This window comes from Myiozetetes cayanensis, unplaced genomic scaffold (assembly GCF_022539395.1).
Source record: "Myiozetetes cayanensis isolate MyiCay16 unplaced genomic scaffold, myiCay2020 scf2-11, whole genome shotgun sequence".
NCBI classification, from domain to species: domain Eukaryota; kingdom Metazoa; phylum Chordata; class Aves; order Passeriformes; family Tyrannidae; genus Myiozetetes; species Myiozetetes cayanensis.
Genome location: NW_026087411.1, coordinates 90,318,509 through 90,342,167, shown reverse-complemented (window position 1 = coordinate 90,342,167; position 23,659 = coordinate 90,318,509). Strand labels below are relative to the sequence as shown.

The following is a 23,659-nucleotide window of genomic DNA, read 5'->3' as shown; positions in this document are numbered from 1 at the left end:
TCTGCCTTCTCCAGAGACTCCAGTTTGCATGCAGAGTTTGGTAAACGGTAGAGGAATGACAGAAAATATATTTACTTTTTATTATTATTTTAAATAATAGGTTCTTTTCAACAGAAAAATATCTGTTTGGGTTTTAAGCGTTTTGCAGAATACTCCACAGTTTTAGCAAAATACTTCCTGGGGTTTGACACCTCATTTTTCAAAACTGGCAAAATGCTTACCCTGTGTTCTTCTTGTTGTTGCTTTAAAGTTTCATATTCAAGGGCTGGCGCAGGGAGCTGAGAGATGATCATTTCTGTTTCAGTTAACCATGGCCAAAGCTCTTCATAAGTCTCCCAGAACTGGTTAACCAGGGACTGAGCCCGTTCCAGCTGAAGGTTTCTCTCTGAGTTCATTTGACAGACTGCATCATATTTCTGTAAGAGGCTCTCCATTTTTTTCTGTAAAGTAATATTAATAAAAAACCTCAATGTATGTTTTTCCATGTGTCCGTTACCTTAATTTCTAAACAGTCTTTGATAACTATAGCACCAATTCACAGTGAACCAAATTTTAGTTTTGATAATGTTTTTACAGTATTGGTGTTTAAAGTAGACAGAATGAATAATGGGGCAGACCAGAATTTGGCAGAGTACTTGCAAAGCATTTAGGATATATTTAATGATAGTGGTATTTACAAATAACACTTTACTCATACGGCTTCCAGTCAAGCTGCAAATGGTCTGACTGCAGATCTTAGCCCCAATTCCTTACTGCAGATGCCTGTCTTCAGTGACACTTGGCAGAAATTAAGTTTTCCGCAGCATTTCTGAATCAAAGCAGCATGAACAATACACAAAATCTGTTGGGCTGTTGGGTTTGGGGCTCTTTTTTTAATCTGGCAAGAGAATAGTTTACACCGTTGTGCCTGTAGTTCACAAACTTACAAAAGCAACCACAAAACATTATTTTCCACGTTAGCATAAATTACTTAATGAGAATGTATTAACATTAATAACAGATAATACTGATAGAAGTATAAGCTTTAAACATTACAAATCTACTGTATTTGGGCATGTGATAATATAAGAAAGTATCAACTAGCCATACATTTTTCCTGTGGAAGACTGCCCATGTTATCAAGTTTATGAAATATTATATATGACAATGCATATAAATCCTAGCCTTGGAAAAACCAGACATACAAGCAAGCCTTTGAATGTGAAGTAAAGAATTTTTTTTTTTTTTGGCAGAACAAGCTATCCTTTCCTTTGTTATGTCTTGCACATAAATTAAGTAAAAAGATGCTATCCAGAGGACAAAACATAGTCTAATACACAGATATACAGTATTTTTGACAAATAAAACTATTTAATAGAGACTCACACAAAACTGCTCTCCCTTATGACTACAGTTTTGAAGACAGGACTTCTCATCTATTTTAAATTCACTTAGGAGCAAATCAAATTTATTCAGAGTCCTTGCAGCAGAGCACAATTACTAAAGCACTGCTGTTCAAGGAGGGTGGTCATTGGAAGGATTAAATTTACACAACATATCCAGCCTCACCATAATTTAGCAAAAAAATCCCAACCACACAACTAATCCTTCTTAAAGTCAACAGCCAACACAAAAAATCCATCTGTACATGTTTGCAGTCCCAACATTAGGCTCTGTGTGTGTGTGTGTGTGTGTAATAAACAAAGGCACAAGAATGCCTTTCACAGGCTGTGACAACCAACAGGATAGAATAATCTTGGCAAGCAAGGCCCATACGGAAATCAGCAGAAATGAAAGTAAAGATTCACACCGAGGTGCACAGACATCGAATCCGGCACAGAAACGCACACGCCAGAGTGTCACTGACCCAAAAGAACTTGGAAGATAAACAGCCAGACTCCACACACCATCCCAGATGACTAATATCTCTTCACTCAATCATCTATAGGCTAAAATACTATTTACCACAGACGGAGATGATAAATGGGGCTCCAAATTAGTGTCAGGCAATGAAGTAAGTACACAGTGTTTGCTCTTTGAACACCCTGAAGGAAGGAGAGGGATACACAGGGCATTTTTTCTAGTACTACAATCCTCTGACTAGAAATGATTGTAATTAATGCTTTCCCATTAGTATTTCAAGCAAGACACTATACAAATACTTCTACTTATATGCTGTCTGCATATCTACCACTGTAGCTGCAATTTAAGGAATTTTACCTTTATCATCTGTTTCTCTTCTTCAGTGCATGTTTTCATAATCTTATAGCCAGATTTAACAAGTTCATCTATGGTATCTTTGTGCCTTAAAATCTCCATGGTAAAAGCCTTGAAACACAAGAAAAATAGTTAGAATAAAAAAAAAATTATATGGAGTAAAAACTGGGTTTTGAAGTTCATTAATTATGATAGACTGAAAATTAAATCATGCCAGTACATTTTCTAGATGGAGAGTGTGCCGGCCAATAATTAACATGACAGTTGGAAACGCATTTCTTTTACCTTTTGAACTTGCAGCTGAGCTGTGGTCTGGTCTTGCTCAAGTCTAATATCACCCAGAGACATCAGTTTCTTTTCTGTTTCTGCAATCCAGGCAAATTCAGCATCAGCTGCTTGATCAAACTAAATGAGGGAGACATGAATTAGTTCAGCAGTTCTATAGACATGAAATTAGAATAACTGTTTCAAAAATTTTAAAGAAGACTGAAGAGTATACTTTTGAATTGTTAGAAAGATAGTGGCTCACTTTACATTTGAGGTTTTTATATAATGAAATATAAAGCCCAAAATGGTTCTGAGGGATTGTAATACAAGCAGCTTAATTCATAAGAATGACAAAGCAACAGAAGCAAATACTTTTCTCCAAAGCCTACAGCTCTCTAACAGTCATAAGAAAATGAAAAGGGTTATAATCTCAGAATTTTAACTAGACTGTTTATTTTAATTTTATTCTACTTTCACAGGTCTTTTCCATCTCTTTGTTTATTATTATTGCTAGTGTTGCAATTATCCTGAGACACAGATGTTTGATGATACCCTATTAATCTGAAGAGCTGCTTTGGTATTAAATTATCAAGGAAAAAAAATCCCAGTTCAACTAAGTCAGGGCAAAACCCTCACCGAATTCAGAGGAGGCAGGACTTCATCCAAAACTGGACCTCAGATTAAATGCAAAATTTTTCTGAGAAGTTAGGTGCAGTCCATCCTGCTCCTAAACAATTAATTTCTGACTAAAATTAGTCAACATTTAAATGTTCCAGAAATTACCTCAAAGCACTAACATAATCAGAGGACTTAAAGGGCCTGTTTCTTACTAAATGGCGAAGAACACGAAAAGGAGCATGTGTGGACGTAAGTCTTCTGAAATCTAAGACCAAATTAAAAAAAATATCATGCGTTCTCTCTTCAGATCAAGTTTATAGGCATGCATCTTAGCATACACATGTTGAAGCTCAACCAGGGCAGGTTTGAGCCTAAGCCATAGTGAAATATTACATGGATGTATCAGATGCACAATGTAGAAACTACTAAGAATTTATTTTTTGAATTATTTAAAACTCTGAGCCCCACTGAAATTAGCTGACATTAATACGGCTCTGAGCTATTGTAAAAGTCTGTTGGGACATTTTAGGTCAGAAGCTGCTACTTGTGTTTATTGATACCCACACTTTCCTCAGAAGTCTCTTTCTGAACACTCTCAGTTGCACTTGTCTTGAAATATGCTGGTCTGCACCTTTACGGCTGTAGACTATGACAGCCCTGCTCCTTAACATGGCTGGAGTTCACTTCAATCACTAAATCAGGCTTGTCTTAGTGGTTAAAAATGAGTTCCACAAAACCAAAAAAAGTGGTTCTGAGATTTCATTCTTCACGAGTCAATCTTTTTCAGCCTTTATAATCCATTTGGTAAATGAAAGAGCACAACATTCTTTTTCACTATACGTCATTTCTCATTTAAAGTAAGAGAAAGTAAGTTTTGTCCTACTAAATATTGTGACTTCATAATATATGTATGCTCTGAAATAATCAGTACTATAAACACCAGCATGAAGCACATGCACCAGTGGTAGTTAAAGGCTGGTTTTAACTGCAGTTCACAACCAAGCTCTTCAGAAGCCCAACTATTTATGACATAAATGGAGCAGGTAATTCCAAATGTTAGATGTACAAACTAACTGGAGTGTGACTACCTGGTACACAATATTCATGGGAATGTAAGTAATATTGAAAAATATTTAATGGAAATAACAAAGTCAAGGCATGATAGTGAAAGTTCTAAGTTAAATAGCACCAAGAAGGCACAGAACTCTAAACTCAGTTTGCTAAGGGTAATTTGTAATGCTTAAAAACAGCATTAAGGAATAAAAAGCATAAAATTGGTATTCTCAGAATCCAAAATTCAAAATGTTTTCTTCCCATTATGCATGACAGTAACTTATGAGCCCTTCAGTCACTATGACATGATTTACTTAATCCCATCCAGTTTAACCAAGCATAGTTCATTGTGATACTTTTTCTTCGAACCAGGAATGATTGACTTCTGAATGTGATGATGCTGTGATTTGCTCCATGAATGCTTTCTAAAAGCACTCTCTATGGCTGATTTAGAGTGAAGAACAAGTAAGCCAAAAGTAGAACACGACCTTGTGTTTCTACATAGCACTCCTTCACTAGTGGACCCCAACCAGTGCTTTCAGTACTGAGAAATGAGGATTAAACCATGCAGCTAAATTTCTGTCTAAGATGAATCTATCCATCTGGGAGCATTTTGGTCAGGAAGTTAAAACCCAGGATATTGCATTAGTTCTTTAAGCCTTCCAGCTTCCATTCACAACATGAAGCACTATTATCCATCCGCAGAATTTACCAGATTTCTCACCTTGGGCCATCTAACATCTAGCACAAACCCCACACTACTCCTATTAAACCCTCGTGCTCTTAGTAGCTTTGTCCTCCACTCAAAACTTCTTTACAGTATAGGCACTTGAGCAAGTTGCCACAGGGCAATGTTCTAAAACCACCAGCTTCTCCAAAAATGCTTTTTATTTTGCACGGTCTAAATGGAAAGTAGCTTATCCTTCACAGGAAGCGCATTAAGTCACCTGATACTTATCACAGCATACAGTGTATAGGAGTTTATTGTGGTGATGTGAGCTGGCTGAAGTGGAAGTCAGGGGTATGCAGGATGAGGGTGCAATGTGCCCTTGCAACATTAGCTAGTGGAATAGCAGTTCTTTTCATGCCTGGACCTGAAATTGCTGAACTTGTGTTAAAGGATGCTACACTCTCATGGAATTCAAAAAATCTGAAGGAGAGCCAAAATATACTCTCCTATCTCACCCTTATCACTCACTAAAAAAAAAAAAAAAAAAAATCACCCTTCATTTTTGAGGATTTGGTTAATGAGACAAGATAATATTCATAGCGAATCCCTTAAAAAGAAACAAGAAGTTATTTTTAACCTCTTTTCAAAGAAAATCTGAATTACTGCCAGTGTCTTTTAGTTGGCTTTCAGCAAACTTTGAGATTATCACACATGCTTTCTCCTTGTCCTGTTACAACTGTTTATGGGAACTATTAACAGAAATAGAAATCTCCACCAATATTTTTATGCCTGAACTGTAGGCAGACACTGGAAAACTGGGTTTCCACGATACATTTATAAGCAAGTTTAAATATGAGAGTACTTAGTGACGAAATTAGATCTCAGTTCTCAAAGCAAGAAACCTCCACATATTAAATAATTCAGTTTTTGAGCCCCAAGAAGAAAAGCACTGTAGATAGGAATAAAAGCAATTGTTACTTAAATCCTCCATTCCAGCTTGAATAAGATCATCCAGCTTTTAACTGTGTAAAGTGCAGAGGAGCTAGGCAATCAGCTGATGCTAAAAGGTGTGGCAAGCCTAGAGATACCAGTGTTGCATAAAGTAAAGTTGGCTCAGGATCTGGACCATATTTTACTTAACACAACATGATTTACAAAGGACATGGGTCGTTCAGTTCTTAATTAAACAAAATCCCACTTAAGGAGCCACAAGATAGTTACAGAAATTTCAGCTAAAATACTGATGTTTTCACCAACAAAAAGGCAGACAACTACAACAGTGTACATATTGACAGAGTTCTGGTATTCGTATCTTAACAATGGAGTCCCGTTTCATTCAAACGGGCCTTTTGCTGCTCAAGTGTAACAAGTTTTGGCAACATTATTAAAGGACATCTTTCGTTCAGGTACACATGGCCAGAGACTGTTACAGCCCAAAGGACAGTTTTCAGTACCTGCTGGGATCTCAGGATGGCAGCATCAATCTCATCCACCTTCTGAGAGATTGTGTCGCTCACTAATCTGTAACGTTCGTTGTCCTCCGTTATCATCTTGTCGAGCCCCTCTCTGGCCCTCCACGGCACCAGTTCCAGGAAGGCACTGCCAACTTCATTCAGAGTGTCCAGTAAGCCTTTGTTGTTCTTTGCTTCTTTTTTCAGCTCCTGTAAAAGGCCATTTAAAACAATTAAACCATTTAAACATGGCAGTATATGAACAGAATATACACAGTTTGCACAATTTTCATTCTATCAACTACTCCACGAGTCAAGAATTGAAATGTTTTCCACACAAACCAAAGGGATAAATTCCCATACTTATTTTCAGCTGAGCTGTATTAGCTTGTTGATACTGTAAGTTGTTTGACAGAAAGGTGGGTGATTCTTAAAGAGAATTTTCAACAGAATCTATCCTAAATGTATTTGTCCAGTCAATACGACTGTATGAAATTCTTTGTAATTTTGTAAGAGTTGTTAGTACTTTATGAAGCAATCAAAGAAAGTAAAACTAATGGATGGTTTAAAACTGCAACTCCATAAGGAAGTAAATCACCACCAAGTGAAATCAACATGCACTATAGCAAAACATGATGAATTCAAGTGATTTCTTACATGAACAATGACTGGATCAAATTCCAAGAACATATGAACACAAAGGAATGAGTCTTTACCTGTGCAGAACACTCACCACTGTGGTTTTGTTTATTTATTGGATTTTTAAGCTCTCCCCTCATTTTCCAGACCATGCAGCTTATATTACATTTTTTCTTTTTCAACAAATCTAGTTTAACAAAATTACTAATATATTTAAAATGCTGTCTTTTTTATACTTTACAGGATTTTATCCATGCCACAGCCTAAAGAACCAAAATAACTTATAAGCTGTCAAAGTTATCCCAGTATTAGGCAGTTCCTTGAAAAAAACAGAAATGTTGTGCTTCTCTTGTGCTAAAAATAAATCTCAGTCCAATTTCATAAGTGATTATAACAGATGACTCTGGAAAGGGAGTTTGATTCTTAACTACTGCAGCACTTTGTCAAATGATCTGATAAAATAATTAGTTATTCAAAAAACAACTTTATGTCAAACATAACCTTGCTGAATCACAGAGCAATAAATATTCCACAGATCCCAAAACCTACTTTTTGTCTTTCTTGTACTTGGCTTAATTCTTCACCCTTAGGTATTTGAGTTTCATAGGAGAGTAACTCCACCTCCACTTCATCAAGCCATTTGCAGAGTTGCTCGTGAGTTGAGTGCAGTTGACCTGCAAGCTGCAGAGCCTGCTCCAAAGTCTTGGATACATCAGAACTCAATTTCATAATATCTTTATATCTCGCTTTAATACCTTCAAGCTTATCTTGAACGATGACCACTTCATCACCTAAAATACCAGAGGGATGTTATTTCCCATGATCACAAATATTAAAAAGAAAAAAAAAAAAACAAACAGCCAAAAAAAAAAAAAGGGCACCAAATCCCAAACCCCATATATTACAAAACTCTCAGTATTTAACTTATAAAATAACCCAAACAACACAAGGTTGATCCTCAACTCTTTTAAATTACCCTACCATCACTAAAGTCCACAGAGCTACAAAGTTTACCTCAGCTCAGGATCTGTCCTTCTGTCTTTTTTCTGCTTTACTAAACTATTAGAAAGTAAGGAGTTAGATCAAATATTTAAAACAAATGCTCATTAAAAAAATTCCCCCTTAAATTCACAATACTTCTTATAAAAGCCAAAAAAACTTATAAAAGGGGTATTCAAAATGTGAAGAACAAAAAATCAACTAGACTTTCAATTTCAGTAATATTTGACATCACCATACACTCCCTTTCTGTCCATTTGAAGCACAGCTCAAAAGGCTAAAAAAACCCACAGTGTATTGAAATTTATCAGCCTATGTTCAGATGTCATTATAGAATATGCATAATGTCTAAGTTTGGAACAGAAAAGGATAACACCAACCCCCCGAACATATGTATATCTCAAAGGGTTCAAGAAGTTTAGAAGTACTGGAAAATCTGGACAGATGTTGATCTACAAACCGACACATCGTACAGAACTGGAATGTAACTTTTCCTACAGTATGAGCTCCAGCGGAAGAAGCTTCCCTCTTGCACTAAAAGGTAGTTTAATATCTCGTTCATCTGTGGATGCCTGCAGGGAATTGACTGCATCCACTGCCAAACAGCCTTCCATTATGAGTAATGCCCATAGCGTGCTATTAGGAATGGAATGCAGGTTCACTAGAATAATTTTCCACTAAAAATAATAAAAGGATTCGATGACAAAATTCTCTACAGGCAAAAAAGGACTTTTGCTCACTTACATTAATAGCAAAATTAGCCCCAAAACATGACCTAGCTTGACCTCAAATCTTTATTAAAATAAACAACTATAATTGCTTTAACCAGCAAATATGAGCAATATTTCCAAGTTTCACTTTGATTTTCTCTTAAGCACCTGCAAGTACAAGGAAAAAAAGTATGACAAATCATAGTTTTCTGTAAGTTCTCACCTGTTGTTTGCTTGAGAAGTTCTAAGCCATTTTGTATAGCCAAATCAACATTTTGTTTTCTAAGAAGAATCTCTTCCTGAAGATCCTAAGACAAAAGGCCATTTGTGTTAGCATAGACATAGCTAAACATTCTTTTTTGGAATAAGGATATTGACATTTTAAACCCAATAAATTAATGAAAATAAATGAAGTATGGGGAATATAAATAAAATTTTAAAATTAATGAAATAATAAATGAACAGAAATCAAAATACCAGTAGTTCAGAGTGCTGTTTCTCAAGCAATTCTGTGCTGCAATCTTGGACTGACAATCTGTTCAGTTTATCATGGATTTCATTCAGCCAGTTCATCAATTCAACTTCGTCCTCCCCAAAAATCTGAGCATTGCTGTAAGCTTGCTGGAGAAGTTCAGACCTGCTGTTGCTCTTCTCTTGAATTTCAATGAATCGTGCCTGAGAAGAATCTAGCTTTTCCTGCACCATATCTTTATCTTCCCTGGAGCTCATAGTCTTTAGAGACTGACCAGCGCTAATGGCCTGATGTAAACTCTTATTGTGAGCTAGGACATCATCTTCTAGGGCCTATATTTTATTTCAAATAATGAAGAATAATGGAAAACAAAATCAGAAAAACATAAAAGAAATGTAAGTGGAACTCAATAAAAACTGAATGAAAAAGGACATATTGCCAACATAAACATATAAAACTGAAATTACAGGGGAAAAAAAACCAAACCAAACAAAACCCAGTATGGTAAAACATAGGTATTCCGGAACAGTTTTGACAGGTGTGCTTTACAGAAGCATTAAAAAGAATGACAAAAGCAACTGAGTAGTCTGTATCTTACTTTATGCTGAGCAATTTGCTGCTGCAGCTTGGAAGCCTGCGTTCCAATGGGTTCTGCATTTGCAAGCCTCTTCTCTGTAGCGCTCAGCCACTCCACCAGTGGTTCCAGAGCTTCGTGGAACTGCTGCGCTACCACCGAGATGCCTTCCAACTGACGGTTCCTATCAACACGCCAAGGGAATGGTCATTTTTTGTATGAAGTAAGTTTGAAACAGTTAAAAAAAAAAAATAAATAAAAGCCCCTCAAATCCTTTGCAAAAAAACCAGAAATAATTCAGTCCCATTGTAGGAACCAGTCACCAAATGAAACAGAAATATGTCCGTGATACTTAATGAAAAGTAAGGTACAGTAAAAATCAATCAAATAAAAAAACCAAACCAAAACAAACAAACACCTCTGAGGACTCTTGAAACTCTTTTAGCCACTATACTAGTTTTGCTAATAAAAATAACTTTATTAATACAGATTTTGCTACAAATAATCTAGCACTCCATTCAGCAAAACATTGCTTAATACTCAATTAGGATAATTCTCAAGTTTCTAACTGTCTTAAAGCATTCCCTTGACTATTATGCACATTTTAAAGTTAGGTAAAGCCTTTACTGAACCAGAACATACTGTCATGCTTCCTCAGCATTGTAAAATATCTTTCAACATTTGTTCAATGATGTGAACAGAACTATTCAGCTCTAATTTTGCATCTCTTGTTCTGGATAAAAGCTCTCAATGAAGTTAGTGAAACAACATTAATAAAGCACAGAGACTTGACCTCCAAAATAGAAAAGCAGTATCTAAAACACTTCTCATTCATATTACTACATTTCAGAGGAGACTCTTGATTAGAGGAGAGTCCTCTCTATTATCAGTGCTGAACAAATGTCATGCAAGTAGACTTATAGGAGATGAATTACATCACAATACTGTTTTTCAAATGAGGATCTCATTCCAGATAAAAGTTATGCTTATATGTGCTTTCCAAGGCTTATAAACAAGGTAGACTTGACAGACTTAGCAATGGAACACTCTGTGAAGTATTCTATGTAGTCTTCAAAATCATCCTCAAATCCCCTCTTCACTTCTAGAGCCCAGCCACAGAAAAATGGAGACAAGGTAATAATAGATGGCTTTGAAAAAGTTGCAATTTCATTTGTAATTAAATATCACCAGACTGTGAGGATAATATTAAATTAAACATACATTAACAATTACCCCAGCTAATGAGTCAGATTCCTTCAATAAAATAAAAAAGAAAGTAGGAAATAATGATCTATTAGTGGTTGACTAAATAAATAATGATATTATTAGTATGAGGTAACAAAATAAGTTCAACTAAAGAGAGGCAACCAGAAGGAATAGGAAACTGAAGTGGGTTCAGTGCTTCTCTAAACACCAACACAACCATTTGTTCTTCATTGTAAAGCTTCACTGTTCACTTGAATTCATTTTCTTCAACTTTCCAAGCCCTTTCTTATTCTCAATTATACGTCTTTTTAAGGCTACTTTTTATGCACACTCTTCTTTTCTCTACTCTGAACAAGGCTGTCCTTATCAAATCCCCATCCAGAAAACATGTTCAGTATCCTTTTTAGCACAGATTTCTTCAAAGACACTTTACAGTTCATAACTTTACAGGTATTTTATATATTGACATCTCATAAATGAAAATCTTTGTATACACAGGATACTGTGTGTATGTTTTTTGTTTTCTTTTTTTAATAGGAACTTGAATTGGTCTGCAATGTCTTTTAAGAGACAACATTTCCTGTGTTGCTAGGATATCTCTATATACTTTAATGGTCCTTTTTCTTCTTGAAAACTAAGGGAACCCCAGCACCTTGCATACATCAGCAACTGACAGTATGAGGATCTGTAAGTTGCAGAATCTAATTACATAGATGACATCAAACAGAAAAAGGGAAGAATTGAGTGCCCCCTCTTTGTAGCAGCAAGTCAGGATTCTGAAGTTCCAAGGGCATATGATTATTATTTGTCAGGTGTAAAATTCGCACTTAATTCTACTGCAGAACAGGTTCTTGCATCAAGAAACTTACATTCTAATTCATTAACAGAGTTAAAATGTTCAGAAGATACATATGCAGTTAATTCTAGTAGATTGTTGCATCTTAGACTAAACTTTTTTTACAAGCTTCTGGTCTGTTCAAGTTCACTTCTCTCCCCTTTTTCCTCATTATATCAATATCAAGACACTATAATGCAATAAAAAGCAAGACACTACTTCACACTATAGAGAACTCACACTATAGAGTTCCACATGCTGCTTCTAAACATCTATGCTATGTCTACATTTTTCTAATCCATTAAAGAATTTCAAATACCTTGTTTCCGCTTTACTGAGCAATGCGTCCCACCGACTATCCAGGAAACTCAGCTGTTTCAAGATTTTCACTCTATCAGCAGGCTCTGCTGACTCAGCAATTTTCTCCCCTTCACGCTTGATTGCCTCAACAGTAGGCTTGCGGTCATCCAGCAGCCTCTGGAGAAGCTGCAGAGAAAGCAATCAAGAACTAGGTTATTAAGAAACATCGCAATAATGCAAATGCAAAAACAGTAGACTTCCTGAAAATCTGCTATAATAATAATGGCCAGTCTTCGCGAGCGAAGATCCGGGGAAGGTCTTTCCACCTTCCAGCCTGCGCATTGGATTTTTTAGGTGAGACACAGTGTGCGCGGAACTGAGCCCACCCTTTAATCCTAAGGTTCATCTGCCGGGGCCAAGCGAGCTTGGACGGTGGCAGCGAGGTCCTTAGGACGTAGGTGGGTTGCCTTTAAGGGCTAACGAGCCCCACCTGCCCGGGAGTGGCCCTGACCGGGAACCGAACCCGGGTCTCGGCGGTGACAGCGCCGTGCCTTTACCACTAGACCACCAGGGGCTCCGAAAATCTGCTAAAGACCAAAAAAAACCCCAAAAAACCGAACAAACAATAAAAACCCCAACAACCAAACCACAATGCCTATATTGTGATAAAAGCGTGAACAATGCTGATCCAAGAGACACACATGCCACACACATCAAACCCTTCGCCTCCCCAAACAGGCTCATTTTAGTTTCTCAATAGCTTTCCTAAGAACAGCAGTTTCACAAAGCCCAAACAACATCCCTGATTTCTCTGCGGTAAAGATGTGTGGCAGCCCAAAGAAGGAATATATAGAGGAAAAAGTTCTACTTAACACCCTTGAGGGAAACAAGCTATTTAGAATATCTGTTACATTTTATAGGAACATTTACAAGAAAGCTACATGCCCTTCTAGATTTGGCATCACAAAGGTAATTCTGATACATACAGAGAGAGTAAAATAGATATAAAAACTATTGTATAATCGACTCACCACTCGTTTGAGATACAACTGAGTTCACTAATCTAGTCTGATAAATCAATTCCTTCAGGAAGAATAAAACAGACCTCTCTCTACAATCCTCTCTTCCTCCATTCTGTACTTGCCTTTGGTAACATTTTGCATTTGCAGACATTGCAACACGACAACCTGTACTGACCATAACTTTATATAAAATCTGTGTGTGGCAGTGGACTACACAGTCCAACTGCATGAACTGTATGTTTTATCAGCTACATTAGCATTCTTTTTTCTATAACCATTACTAAAAATTGCCAAAGTTGATGACAATGATAGTGCTTATACATTAGCAGAGGTCATTTCCCAACCATGCTTCAAGTAATTACCAACAACGATCACATCAGGATCCAAGAGCCAAGTATTTAAGTCCATCATCTGCAACATCATCTTGGAAGTATTACAATGAAAATTTACTAGTTTTTATTTCCTACCTTCCAAATGGCCAAATACTGGATTTTATTCTTGCTCTTTTTCCAATGGACCTTTAACAATCCTTCCCAGATAATGTTAATAATTCTAACCAGACCTCAGATTGCACAGCATTACTCTTTATCTCACGTCCCAGAAGATGAGCACTTTTCCCAACCCTGGACAAAGCCCTGAATTTTGAACAGATGGCTCCTTTAAAAAACCTCAGCACACTCCAATGTATTATAACACACTTGAACAGATATTATGCTTTGCCAAAGACTGGAAATTTATTCTCATTGATCCACTGGAAGAAGAGATACTCTGAAACAGTTTCACTTACTTTCTGTTCTTGTATTTGGGCCTTCACAACTTTGAATTCAGCAGATGGAGGTTTCTGATTAGCCACAAGATCTTCTGTATCAATGAGCCAGCTAAGCAGAGATTCAAGGGCATCCTGAAATCTCCCACAGTGGAGGAGGGCTTCCTGCAATTGCGCAGCACGCTGGGCAACCTAAAAAAAAGTAGAGGATCTCACCTATTCTTTTTATTTCTATGAAATTATTAGCCAAAATCTGTAGAACATTTGTATCACTAATACTCTCATTTTTGTAACTATTCATAACAACGCTATGTCACAATTCAGCACTAATCTCCTGGATCTGCAGACATCCAATGAAAAGAAGAGGTTATCTCCCAGTAAATCAGCCTGCTCTAGTAATTCCTTAAAGATAGTCCTGTTTTATATAGCTACAGTATTACAAAGTATAGTGACAGGATGTTTGTGTTTCAGATGGTCTTTATTTTCCTTATAGAAAGAACGAGCCAGGAATCCAAAGCAGCAACTCTTAATAAGGACAATAATGCCATCAATGGGAATTAAAAATAGGAAAGGAGAAGGCAAATAGGTGAACCACAGGTATATGTGTTTCTGCTGCATCACTCCTTCAGTTAGACAGGAAGACAGCAAGATGAGCACCATTTCTACCTCCCACCCTTCCCATTTTCAAACAGCAGTTACTGCTGGAAGAAAACTCTTAAAAAGCACAGAAAAACAACTACAGGCAGTTTTCCAAAGCAGCGGTATCTCCTGATGTCTAAAGCAATACAATCCTTAGGGTGTTATAAAGGAAACAAGCCACCAGTCACACAACGCTGGGCTGTATCACTGCTCTGTGCAGGTACAACAGTGTACCTGAGCACACACAACAGAGTCAAAAAACATGTGAACAAACACTGAAAGCTGGATGAGATGATCTTCAGAGATCCCTTGCAACCTCAACCATTCTGTGATTCTGTGAGTCTTTCCTGAATAAAAATCCAGGACAGACCTATAGGAAGTTTGACAAAACCTTATAAGAGACAGCAATACCTCTGGCTACTAGTGATACCTTATCCATAGAATTATGAACAAAGTGACTGTGTAAAGTAAATATAATTCATATCCTCCATGAATATTTAATTTCCTGTGTTTTAAAAGGCGTCAGCAAGCAAAGAATCAAATGGCAGAACACAACAAAAGCAGAATAGTATACAAAATAATAACCTTCTTATTAAGAGTCTTCCATCGGGTGTTGACATCTTCAAGGTCATGTTCAAGGTTTTCTGTGTTGGTACTTTTAGCAGCACTCTGAATAAGGCCTTGACCCAACCAATTTACCTCCTGTTGTTTTACTTGCAAGGGTTCAATTTCTTCTTTCTGGAATACCTGCAGTTGAAATCCAAGACATGAAACATGATATCTTCTGACAAAAAAATGCATCTAGTGTTTACATGACAGTATACAATAAAAAAATCTTAAAATTGTTGTCCAGAAGAAAGGAAGCCATTCCTCATCAGGACCTTCCTAAAAATATTAATAAACCTAAACAGAATAGACTTAATCTAAACAGAGTAAATGCAATACACCATGGAGGGGGAAATGGCGTACACTTCCATGAGTAATTTTAGACAGAGGGGAAAGGGACAGAGAAAAAGAGGGGCAGTGGAAGTTTTGGGGGTTAAAAAAGTGGTAGGAACGAAGAGAGACAACTGGGCATTTTTTTCCAATTTAAGACAGATACCAAAGTTTAAGTCAAAGAACCAGTGAAGGAGGAGATATTTTAAGGTCGGGTTTAGGAGATTATAATGGTAAGAAGTGAAGAGGAGGCACTACAGATGCTGTTGAAACAGTATCCCAGCAGACACCCCAGGAATATGGGCTTTCAGTCAAAGGATACTCTTGTAAATTGCCAGGGCTTTGACCGTGCCCAACAGCAGTTTGAGCAGATTTCTGTTTGCTTTATTTTACTCTTGCAAGTATTTAAGCTTTTTTAGAGTCAAATTATTATAATTAGCAACAGCAGTGTAAACTCCATTTGTATTCAGCAGCATTAAGCTGCACTGACACAAGTGTCAATGAGATCAGAAAATGGCCTGAAGCCCCTGAATTAATTACACAGGCCACTGAAAAATAACCAATGAATAAACAATGCTAAAGAATGCTCAACTTTTGACCCTAAATCCTTCAATTTCTATAGTAGCATTCATTAACAGTTTTAGTGTACACTTAGTGCATTCAAAGCAACCTTTCTTAGCATCCTGAAAAGCAGGGATCATCTGAACGTACCAGCAACTCTCCTCTTTTGCACCAAACACAGTGTGGCAAGTGACTGCTTTTAAGGCTGCAGACCTCAGGTGGCTGAGCATACTTCCACCAGCTTGACAAGTCAATCTAGAGGCTACAGCAAATACACTAAACATGAGGGGTAAAATAATTAAGCACCCCTAACAGTTTTGTTCTTAAGAAAAAAAAAAAGGCAAAAAAAAAAAGCCAAACATCACAAACAAAAACCCCCAACAAAACAACAACACCACACACCCCCCTCCCCGGAAAACTCTAAAGACTGTGGTTACTTGAAAATTGAGAGTATGGAATGAGTTGGCTGCTCCTAGAAAAAGGAAAACGATTGTGTTTTTCTTGACTGTAGGGTAGGGAGGAGGCAGAATAATATTTCCACACAGAATAAATAACAAATTCTTCTTTTATGTGCCATAAAGCCTCATCTTTTGAGAGAAACATCCTACCACAGAGAGGAGTGATCTCCATAATCTGCCCTTTAAAAACGCACACATTCTTTGTGGAGAGAAGCTTAAAATAAATTACAATTATTGCTGAGGCCAAAGTTTACCAGAACAACTTAGCAACAAAGCTTGAAGTAGCTCAGATTTCAACCAGAGTGGGAAGAAAAAGATTACAGACCCGACAAACACCCTTTCCTTATTACAAAGTTTCACTTACTCTCTTACCTCATCCACCACTCACAAAGCACTGCAAGATCCAGTGCTTGTAAAATACTACCATAGAGTCAGATCTGCTTTCTGGCAGGCAAATGCAAAAGGCGGCTCTCAGAAGAGGCGGTGACCCTTTAATCTGCCTGCTTTGGAAACCACAACCATCTGATACTGTTGCTTATACCTTGATGAGTAAGGCTGCTCAAGCCGAACACATGGGCTGTAGCTGCCCTTGAATGGCATTGGCTGTAGCCACACTCTGTACAGACACGGAGCACCACCACGGAGCACGGAGGAGGCACTCCAGTCGAGAATAAAAAGCACCAGCTGGGCAATAAATAACCCTGCTCAAAACAGCTGGAGGAATCGCCCCTCTCAGAATTTGCCCCCAATTCATTTTCCATACTGACCATCCCACCTATTTTGGACACCCCATGCGTGCTATGCAAATGACACTGATTACTGCATCTGCCTGATTAATAACAATAAAAAAGTTACATTTTTGCAACAATGACAAAACAAAGTTTTAAACAAATATCTATAAAGTTATATTACAACTATTTCACAAATCTGTGGATTTTATTTTTTTTTTAATTACCTTATTGGACAAGAGGCCATTGCAGACTCTATCCAAGGTATCTTGGATGCCAGTAGTCCAGATATTGCCATTTCCCCCTGGAAAAGCTTTTGGGCAGTTTACAGTACTATCTAATTGAAGCTGTTGTACAGAAAATCCCATTTCATTTGATCCTGTATGTGCTACACTGAATTCCTCCGTATCAGATAAAATTTCATATTTTGCGAAATCCAAGTCACTAGTATTTACAGCAGCATTCATGTAATAAACATCTATATGAGGAGGTGCATCATCCACATAATCCTCCTCTACTGTTGTGACTGGCATTTTAGTTTTTTCATGAACTTCATATGCATTTTCCATTTCATTTTTGCCAAGGCTAATACCTCTTCCATCACTTTGAAAAGGATCTTCATGGGACAGAGGTTTCTCTTTGAAACCTTGTAAGTGAGAGTATTTCCCCCCCATCTCTTCCTGATCACTCTCACATGTCTGTGCATTGCTTTGTTTTACTTTTCCAGAGGGTAAAATGTCATGCAAAGCCAATTTGCAGTTTTCTTTGACAGCAACATCCGTGCTTGCATGCAGTGGGGTTTCCTGCTCTCTGCAAATTGCTGGGATATATGGTCTGAACTGACCTACCGAATGGATATCTTCTGCAGAAGATAGACTCTGCTTTTGAGTTTGATCCCCTGCTAAGAGTGTGTCTTGTTTATCTTCCCTTTCTGTTGGAGGGCTGCATAAACCAGAATCATCCTCTTCCGAGGTAAGAGAATTCGTACCCCATTTGCATTTGCCCAGCCTAGCTGCCTCTGACATATCAGCAGTTTCGTTAAAGGAGCTTTCACTTTTATTAGTGTAATCTGAAAAGTTGGGTGGAACAAGCATTCTCCACGATCGTCTGTGCTCCTTCTTTTCTGTGTGAGACTTCACTTTGGGTAATCCAGCTGTCCGAATTATATCGCTGTTCAGTTTAAGAGCATCAAAGATCATTTTTTCATCTAACTTGTTAGCTTCACGGCTTCGGAGCTCAAAAACACTGGAAGAAGTAAGGGCACCATTGGAGCACAAAGTGCTGATGTCCAGTGTTCTGTGACTGTAGGGTAAAGTCCAGTCTGTGAAATGCCTCGAAGAAAGGCTGCCCTTGGAGCCCGAATCAATCTGTTCATTCAGCCGCACAGTGTCATAGATAGACCTCTGGGGAACGTAGCAGTCCTCAATATTTAGATCTTCATCTTCTTCCCCTTTGCCAACACATGGAGGATTCTGGCGTAGACAGTCTGGCCTGCTAAGTGGCTTCCCCATCTCCAAAGTATTCACACAAGTACACCACTACACCTCTGTTTTCATGGATTCAGGGGAAACATTTAAAAAACACTAGCAGTCGGAAGAAATAGTAAACGTGCCCTTAGTATAAGATGCATAGACACAAAATATACATCATAAGCTATGAGGTGGCTGAGGTCATTCATAATCAGTGCATCCATTTAAATGTGACATTACCTGGATGTGAGGTTCCACACCCCCAAAATATAAAGTGCTTCAGTTAGAAAGTAATAGAAATGTTCCAATGTCACAGAAAAACAAATTATAGCAAAAACCAACAGTAGCCAAATATTTTAAACATTCAGTGGAAGTCTTCATTTATTTTTCCAGGTCAGCATCTGTATCTAAAATCTCCCAAATAAGCCTTCCAAACGAATAGGCATTACAGAAGGCAGTACATTATCTTCTGTAGATGACTGCTTAACTGTAATCCATTTAACTGGTTTGCAGAGTCCCATCTCCTTTATAAATAAAACATGGTGCGGCAACTTGTAAAGACAGAATCCACAGTGGCTTGTATGGTCCTGACCAAGGCACGGAGAAAATCTTGGGGTGTGGGGGGGAAATAAGTTAAATCCAGAACAGTAAGAATAATAAACCAGTCCTTTACTTTTTTGGCAGTAGCTATAAATAACCTTGATCTGAAAGGCAGCTTATCCTCCTCTTGTACCAGGCTTGTCCGTGGTGCCTCCACAAGTCCCAGAGCAAAACATCACTTTCTAGCAGCCAAGCCAATGCGTCCTTTGAGCAGACCGTCGGAAAACGAACGTCTCAGACGGATTCTCCCAGTGCCATCCCGGAGAGTTCTTTAAGGCAGCTGCAGAGCAGAGCAAGCGCGGCGCGTCCCCCGAAGGCACGGCAGGTTTACATTCGGCAGGTCCCGACTACAAGCTGCAGCTAGCGGGCTACCCTCGCTCCCTCCTCCTCATTTCTGAAACGCAGCTGCGAAGAAGTAGGCGCGGGAGGGAAACCCCCGCCGCGGAGCGCTGGCGCGTCCCGCCCGGCGCGGCCGCTCCGCGCCCCGGGAACGCCCCGCCCGCTCCCCCGGCAGCATCTGCTACCGGCCCGCCCGCTCCCGGAGCGCCGCTCGGGGGGCTCCCCCCGGGACTGCCCTCCCTCCGTCCCTCCCCGCCGCCTCCTTATCTCCTCAGCCGCCCGCCCTCGCCTCTCGCTCGGTGCCGCGCAGGGGGCAGGCAGGGGCAGGCGGAGGGAGCTTCGCCGCCCGCCCGGCGCTGACATCACTCCCGCCCCAGCCCGCTCCGGAGCGCTGGGGGAGCGGCCGGCACGGATGCTTTCCTCGGGAAACTGGGGAGGAAGCATCGCTTTGACCGCCGCCCGCACCCATCACCCCTCCTGATAAAGACGACATTTCAATGGACGCCTCCAGAGCAAAGTTACACTGGAACTTTACCTGTGTATTATTTTAAAAAAATTACCCCCCACCCCAAAACCCCGAGTCATCCCGTGTTTAGGTGTTGGAATAGTTGCAGTCTGGTTGCTGACTCTAAAGCAACAGCTTAGGGTGGCATTGTCTGACAGGGCAGCCACCACTTGAACAACAGATCTTCCACCAAAAGAAGGATTAAAGTATTGGAAAAAAACTATATCTGCAAGACTTTTTTTTTTTTTTTTTAAATGGGATTTATTGCAGCCCAAAACCAGCCTATCAGGACAAAGATTCAAGTTTCACATAAAGTTTTAAATACAGTTCAACACTTTGTACCTACACTTCTAGCTCATAGTTACGGAGGTGAAAGGTTGGGAGACTCACAGGTAACTCACCAACTCACCAACAGTGCAGGAGGAGCTGCCATGATGAAGCAGCTCTGCTCCAGTAGAAACCACACCCCTAATGACCTGAGCTGCTTGTGTGACTGCAGCTATCAGTTACATGGACAATTCAGACCTCAATTTAAGGACAGCATATGGTACTTAGTGCTAAAACAGCACAGTGCATTCACTACAATCAGCTGGAGCTTTCCACATTAAGCAGCAAGCAGGATACACTGCATGCAAGAAATACAAACACACCACACCTCATGTTTATTGATTTACTTGATAAACAGTCAGCTACATATCAAAACACTAAAGTCATGCAAAATAAATTCTCTCTTCTTCCTCTCTGGTAAGCAGCCATATAACATTGAAATTATGCCAAACAGATACCTCTGGATTCTCTAACTGAGAAGATATTATAATAGTAAAGATGAGAAAAGCATTTAGAGGTCCTGTCATCATGACTATTCTTACCCAAAACACCCACAAACAGATCCTTACTGAATTCAGAAAGTGCTGCACCATTTTGCAGAGCAAATATATAACTGAAATTGGTTTGTATTTGTTCAACAGCAAATTTTATTAACACTTAAAAAATAGTTTACCATTTTTCACTGTTTATAGAATTATTAAAGAATTTCATATGACAGATCAGTCACTTTGAAAGACAACACTTAAAAAAAAAAAATTTAAATAGTTGCTTATATTACCTTTGCTTTTCAACAAAGACCCTAACTGTAGTAGTTAGGAAGGTTTTAGTATCTTATTCCAGCATTTGTAAACCAGTGCACAAGTTATGGAACACTTAGCTCAATAAGAAACCTCTGATTATTCTTTTATTATCATTTGCCTTCAAAATAAAAATCAGAGGACAGACACACAAAACTAAGAAAAGACATATAGATGTGGCATTTAGGGACATGGTTTAGTGGTGGGCTTGGCAGTGCTGAGTTAATGGTTGAGCTTGATGTTCTTAAAGGTCTTTTCCAGCCTAAATGATTCTGTGATTCTATAACATAAGCCAATTAAAATCTTAGTTCAAGCTCATTGGCATGAATACTCAGGCTAGCTAAAAATTCCCACAAAGTCCAATTAGACCACAACCTCTAATTACTATATCTACTTTTGTTCAAAAAATAAAAGCAAAAATCAAATGAACTACATACTGATGAAAGCTGTAACAGTGCCATGTTGGTTTAACTAAGAAGAATGCCTTTTAAGGGCAGTACAAATAATTGTGCAAAGGTTTCAAGAAAGATTCAGCTTTGGGTTCTTTCTCTATTTCAGAGATAAACTAGCAGCAAATGCTGCTTCTACTGCAAAAATCTTAGCACTGTGCAGCTACTGAAACCCAGAGTGTTCGGTTCAGTCCATCTGCACAATTCTTTTTTGTTTTGCTTTTGAAGAATGGTGGCAGACTCAGTGTACCTCAACAAACCTAATTTACTGAAATTTCCTTTCAGGACTAATCTACACATTGTGGTACAGACTTTGGGAAAAAACTGTCTTACAAAGCTGAGTCAATTAGCAATTAATTTTGTGTGGTTTATATTGAGACAAATTCTTCATTTGATTATACTCTTCCTGAAGTCAAGTAAGTGTCATGGTTCTACTTTCAAATGAACTACTCTGGAGATTTTCATTTACAGAAAGCAAATTTTGTAACTGCATTGTAAATAAACATAGTTTAACACTGACAGTAACTACTTTCAATTTAACACTCTATACTGACTGGAATAAGTAGATTACAAAGAAGAAATATAAATAAAACAAGTATGCATACGTATTTTAGAAACACATATACAATTCAAGGCCAGTTTGGGGTGGGGTTTTTTTGGGTTTGTTTGTTTGTTTGTTTTTAAATACGCATTTTAACGTTGTGTCAGGAAAATGCACAAAGCTCTAACTCTATACCAAAGAAAAACTCTTTTCCTTTGCTCTTGAGGAATAGAAGTTGATTGTAGTTGACCACAGAAGCTCAAGCCATAAGGAGCCAGACTGTGTTTTTGTGGCCACAGCCACATTGTCAGGTTATGCATGTTTGCGTACGTGCACAAACATGTGAGCAAATACCCCACAAGTGGAGCAGGATTTGTGGGAGCCAGTCTCCCTACAGTTTTCTGTCTCAGGTATAAGGGTAAAGATTATGAACAGGTAGAGTGCATACTGTAATTCTGATATGTCTCAGTAGCACTGACATCAGGTATTAGGAAAGTTGATCCTTATCCTCCTCCTATCAGTCTCCCTTCACTAACTACATCCTCACCTAATAAAATTTCCCATTCTGGCCTACCTCTTTTCTTTTTTCAAAGGCTCCTCACTCTATTTCTGCATTTGCTCTTCACTTATTTAAACAACCCCTTCACCTTTTTATCTTCCTCTACCTCCTGTTTAATGGCACTGTGTTTTTACTCATAAACAAAAGCATGGCCTAAAATATTTGCTTCAAGCAAAACAGATTTCTAAGCTTATAAATATCTTACATAAATACAATCCCAGAGTAGACTTCTGGATATAAACACGCTGCTATCACTGTTCTTCTTTGTCTCCCCAGGTTTTTTGGTCTTCTTACCATACAGGCTCTTGTGTTGTGGGGACACTGTCTCCCCACAGGTCTGCACAGACCAGAGAAGGCTCTTACTCCCCACCTGTACAATTGTTGTGTCATTTCCAATGCCCTAACAAACTACATCACTGAAACAACACACAGGGAACTGGTTCTTCTACCTCTGCTCATCAGGCTGCTACCTCCTAGAAGCACTGTTCTTTGTAGGCAACCAACCACGTATTAACAAAGACCTGCAGCTGCACCTAAAGTTTGAAAAGGTAAGAAATGTGGTAAAATCAGAGATCTCAAACTGGCTACAACTGAAATCCTTTAGGATTTCAGTCAGTGTAGGCAAGAGCAATCACAGCAGGAGCTGTTGTTATTTTCCAATATCCAAAGTGTTTTACGAACCATATACAAAGAAAAGCCATTTGTTTCTCTTCGGATTTGAGACAGACTGGCATACAATTTTAATCCTCTCAGTCTAATGGAATCTCCCCATAATGTAACTATTTGTTCAAGATTTTCATCTCTATTTATGCATTCCAAAAGATCATCAAAACTCACAGTAACTTCCACTCAAAATTCCCAGATGAAAGTTTTCTGGTTTAGTTTTCCTTTCTTAAACAAGCAAAATGCACCCTCTGTTGGGCCAGGCATGTAATGACTGGCTGCACAGAGTGCCTGAGCCCGATGTTAGTAC

The 23,659-nt window shown here is 38.5% G+C and overlaps 1 protein-coding gene across 17 annotated transcripts in view; it reads right to left on the bottom strand.

Annotated features, from left to right (window-relative positions):
• Nucleotides 1–23,659, bottom strand: part of DST (dystonin) — a 301,419-nt gene that overhangs the window by 49,974 nt on the left and 227,786 nt on the right. For 13 of the 17 annotated variants that reach the window (XM_050316395.1, XM_050316379.1, XM_050316384.1 and 10 more), the window contains 11 exons: nucleotides 15,003–15,164; nucleotides 13,800–13,970; nucleotides 12,010–12,176; nucleotides 9,674–9,833; nucleotides 9,081–9,407; nucleotides 8,827–8,911; nucleotides 7,444–7,685; nucleotides 6,259–6,465; nucleotides 2,482–2,601; nucleotides 2,200–2,307; nucleotides 222–440 (listed from right to left, as the gene is read on the bottom strand). In XM_050316395.1, the coding sequence (XP_050172352.1) occupies nucleotides 222–440; nucleotides 2,200–2,307; nucleotides 2,482–2,601; nucleotides 6,259–6,465; nucleotides 7,444–7,685; nucleotides 8,827–8,911; nucleotides 9,081–9,407; nucleotides 9,674–9,833; nucleotides 12,010–12,176; nucleotides 13,800–13,970; nucleotides 15,003–15,164 (1,968 nt within the window). The remainder of the gene's footprint in view (nucleotides 1–221; nucleotides 441–2,199; nucleotides 2,308–2,481; nucleotides 2,602–6,258; nucleotides 6,466–7,443; nucleotides 7,686–8,826; nucleotides 8,912–9,080; nucleotides 9,408–9,673; nucleotides 9,834–12,009; nucleotides 12,177–13,799; nucleotides 13,971–15,002; nucleotides 15,165–23,659) is intronic. The other 4 variants (XM_050316386.1, XM_050316388.1, XM_050316396.1 and 1 more) reach the window with 1 other exon arrangement.